The sequence below is a fragment of the Oryzias melastigma genome, linkage group LG17 (genome assembly GCF_002922805.2).
Source record: "Oryzias melastigma strain HK-1 linkage group LG17, ASM292280v2, whole genome shotgun sequence".
Classification (NCBI taxonomy): domain Eukaryota; kingdom Metazoa; phylum Chordata; class Actinopteri; order Beloniformes; family Adrianichthyidae; genus Oryzias; species Oryzias melastigma.
This window is the reverse complement of record NC_050528.1, coordinates 14,542,828-14,546,779: the sequence shown is the minus strand read 5'-3', so window position 1 is coordinate 14,546,779 and position 3,952 is coordinate 14,542,828. Positions and strand designations below refer to the sequence as shown.

Below are 3,952 nucleotides of genomic sequence, written 5' to 3'. Positions count from 1 at the left end.
TCTGTGTTGCAGCTTCCTTCAGTTCACATAACAACAACACAAAAACATGAACGCAACATTTGTGTGAAATTTGAATTTAAACAGTCAAATCCTGAAGTTCAAAGAAACAACAAGAAAACAGATTTTACTCCAAAAAGTTTGAAATTCATCTTCAAAAATGTCTCAAATTATCAATTCTAAAGACGTTTAATTTCTCTCTTTATTTTTGACTACAAACACGACTCCACGGATTATTAACAGTTAAAAAGTTTAGTTAAAAAAGATGGAAAACAGATAAATCACTAAAAACAAACATTTCACTTCTTTCAGGAACTATCTGAGTTTACAGAACTCTGCTGAGTCACCAACAATATCATTCATCCACACTCCAGCATAGAGCGGCTGAGTGAATGTGGTCTGGACTCTGTGGAGGAGAGTCATGCTTTCAGAGACGCTGTAGAAGGACAGAACACCTGCTCTGTGATCCAGGTACACTCCTATTCTGGAGGAACCAGGAGCTGAGATGGATGTTTGTATGTTGCTGTGGAGAAATGAGAAACTGTCTGGAGAACAAATAAATGCCCAAGATTTATCATTAAAACCAAATCTACTTTCATCTCCAGATCTACTGATGTTTTTGTATGCGGCTGCTACACAAACAGCAAATCTTCTCCTCTCCACCTCCCAGTAACAACGTCCAGTCAGACTCTCTCTACTCAGAACCTGAAGATAATCAGTAAATCTGTCTGGATGATCAGAATAAAACTGAGGCTGTTCCATCACCGTCACCTTTCTGTTCTCCTCTGACAGTAACAGTCGTTTGTTTGCTGTGTTTGGATTCAGTGTAATTTGACATGAATAATTCAAGAAGTCAGCTCTGCTCGTTGGTTCTGATTCTGATGGTAAAAAATCCTCATAAGTGACTGTCAGTGAGATGTTTGTCCATTCCTCTCTCAGAAGTTCCTGCAGTTTGTCTCTGATCTCTAACACAGCTGCTGTCACCTCCTCAAAGTATCTCAGAGGACGGACATTGATGCTGGATGAGTGTGTGGACTCACTGAGTGGTGGCAGTGAGGGGTAGTTGAGCAGAAACTGGCTGTGATCCTCTGCGAGTGAGAGCTGCTTCAGCTCAGCGTCTCTCCTCTTCAGCTCAGTGATCTCCTGCTCCAGCTCCTCCTGAAGATCTATGAGTCGATTCACTTCAGTTTGCTGCTGGGATATGATCTGCTGCTTCACACCACAGCTTCTTTTTTGGATGAGATTGATCATCTGAGTGAAGATCTCCTCACTGTCCTTCACTGTTTGATCAGCAGAGTGATTGATGGCCTCCACCTCCTGTTGAAGCTGCTTCAACTCTTTCTCTGTGTCCTGGATTCTCTGCTGGATTTGTTGTTGACTCTCCTCCAGATCTCTCTGCCTCTCAGTCCTTTCTGCTGCAGCTGAGACTGTGTCATGTCCTCTATGTTCATCCACAGAGCAGAGATAACAGATAAACTTCTGATCAGTACGACAGAACATCTTCATCACCTCATCATGAATGGAGCAGATGTTCTCCTGCAGGTTCTTGGAGGGTTCCACCAGCTTGTGTTTCTTGAATGCAGCTTCATCCAAATGAGGTTGAAGGTGTTTCTCACAGTAAGAGGCCAGACAGATCAAACAGGACTTGATGGCTTTCAGTTTTCTTCCAGAGCAGAAATCACAGGACACATCTTCAGGTCCAGCATAGCGTTGATCAGCAGGAGCAGCTTGGACTCCAGTCTTCTTCAGCTGATCCACTAAAGCTGCTAACATGGTGTTTTTCACCAGAACAGGCCTCGGTATGAAGGTCTGCCTACACTGAGGACAGCTGTGGATTCTCTCCTCTCCATCCCAGAATCTTTGAATACAAGTCATGCAGTAGCTGTGTCCACAGGGAATAGTCACCGGATCCTTCAGCAGATCCAGACAGATGGAACATCTGAAGGTTTTTTGATCCAGATTAAATGCTTTCTGCTCCATTTCTCCTCTCAGACACAAAGACTGTGTGTGTTTTACTTCCTCACAAACAGGTTTGACTGTGATCCTCCAATCAGATGTTTTCAGCTTCTGTATTCTCTGCCTGTTGGTTACGCCCATCATGACAGAGGAGGAGCTACAGATCAAGAAGAGGAGAACTTTAGTGAATGAGGCTCTTTAACTTTTTCAAAACAGAATTAAAAAGACATTAATAATTGTTCTCCTTCAGCAAATCCAGACAGATGGAACAACTGAAGGTTTCTTGATCCAGATCTTTAGTGGTAATTTTGTTTCATAGTTCCAGTTAAATAACCTGCAGTTCTGTTGGGATCTCTCCTCTCCCTTCCTGGCTGAGCCGCTTCTTCTCCTTCACCCTTCTGCTCAGCTGCTGTTCATCCAACACATGCTCATTCCCAAGTCATGACATACTTGTGTCCTGGCTGTTCCAATTAAATCATGGCTCCCCAACCTCCAGGTTTGCTACCAGGACGTGGATTGTGCCGGTATTCCATCCCGGTACAGGAGGCGATACTGGGCGTGCAACAGTACCCTAACCCACCCTCGGACGTGCAGAAAGACTAAATGTTGGGATCCAAATATCAAAATATGAGATTTACTTGTTCTTAATTTGTCATTAAATGGGAGCCCAATTGAACAAGTAACCGAGGCTATTCAGTCAATTAGCTTGTTATTAGTTTTAAATCCAGTATGTCGTATATCATGGATAGTATTGGTCCTAGTAAGATGAAGGTAAGTGATCTCTGGTAGGAAAAAATCCCCATAGAGAAATTCCATTCTTGTAAAGAATGGAAAAAGAGATTGTCAGAAATATGAATGCAGATGGAGAAAATCTAAACTACAGGTTGATTATGACATCTATGAAGAGAAACTTCACTCTTATAATTTACAACAGAGCAATGCAAGGAAGTCATATTTTTCTGACATTATTACCAAAAACTCCCATAATGCTCGGGTCTAATTCGCTACAGTCGACAGGTTGACAAAACCCTCTGTGTCTGTGGCACTAGAACTTTACTCCACCAAAGCCTGTAATGACTTTGCCAAGTTATTCAGGGACAAAATCAAAAATATTAGACAAATAGTTGTTTCAGCAACTGCAGGTCCAGGATATAAACCCTATCCACTAGAAACCAGTATAAACCCAATGGCTCAGTTTCAACCCATAAACAGTAAAGAACTGCAGGACATTCTATGTCAACTGAACTCCTCCTCCTGCTGCATGGATATTCTACCCACAAGCGTGGGCGATCCACCTGGTATCTGAAATCTCTCCCACTCCCCAGAATCTTTCCCGATCCCCAAACCTGCCATTTTGAAGTAAGATTATTGAAAAAGCTGTTTTCCATCAGAAAACATGAATGAATGAATTCTTTATAAAAAAAAAACAACAACAACTGCTATGATGTCTTCCAGTCCAACTTCAGACAGTACCACAGCACTGAAACAGCTCTGACCAAAGTAGCTGACATACGTTTGAATACAGACAGTGGGAATATGTCAGTGCTAGTTTAACTGCTGCGTTTGATACAGTCGACCACGCTATACTACTCAGACGACTGGAAAACTGGGTGGGTCTCACTGGGACAGTATTAAACTGGTTCAAAACATACTTGTAAAACAGGAAATATTTTGTGCCAATTGGTAACTTCACATCTGACCCAAACAGAAATGACTTGTGGAGTACCCCAAGGCTCCATCCTGGGACCTCTTCCTGGGACTAAATGAGAATTTTAAAATGGACAACAAAGTATTGCAATCCATGTTGAAGTCGAAGAGTGTGATATATCATTCATAGAGAAAAAAGTGAGAATAAAACATTCATCGACAGTGATGGACTGGACATGCTGATTGTTAAGTAAACTATTGACTGTATTATTAAACAAAATGAAAGTAGTATGAAAGACAGTATACAATAGGGGTGTTTATTGATTTACAAAAAAGCATTTGATACAATCAG

At 41.6% G+C, this 3,952-nt stretch overlaps 1 protein-coding gene across 1 annotated transcript; it reads right to left on the bottom strand.

Annotated features, from left to right (window-relative positions):
• Positions 1-291: 291 nt before the first annotated feature.
• LOC112144297 (tripartite motif-containing protein 16-like) lies at positions 292-1,977 on the bottom strand. Its single transcript, XM_024268781.2, has one exon. It carries the CDS (start codon positions 1,975-1,977, stop codon positions 313-315), a length of 1,665 nt encoding a protein of 554 aa, XP_024124549.1. The 3' UTR covers positions 292-312.
• Between the last annotated feature and the right edge of the window lie 1,975 nt (positions 1,978-3,952).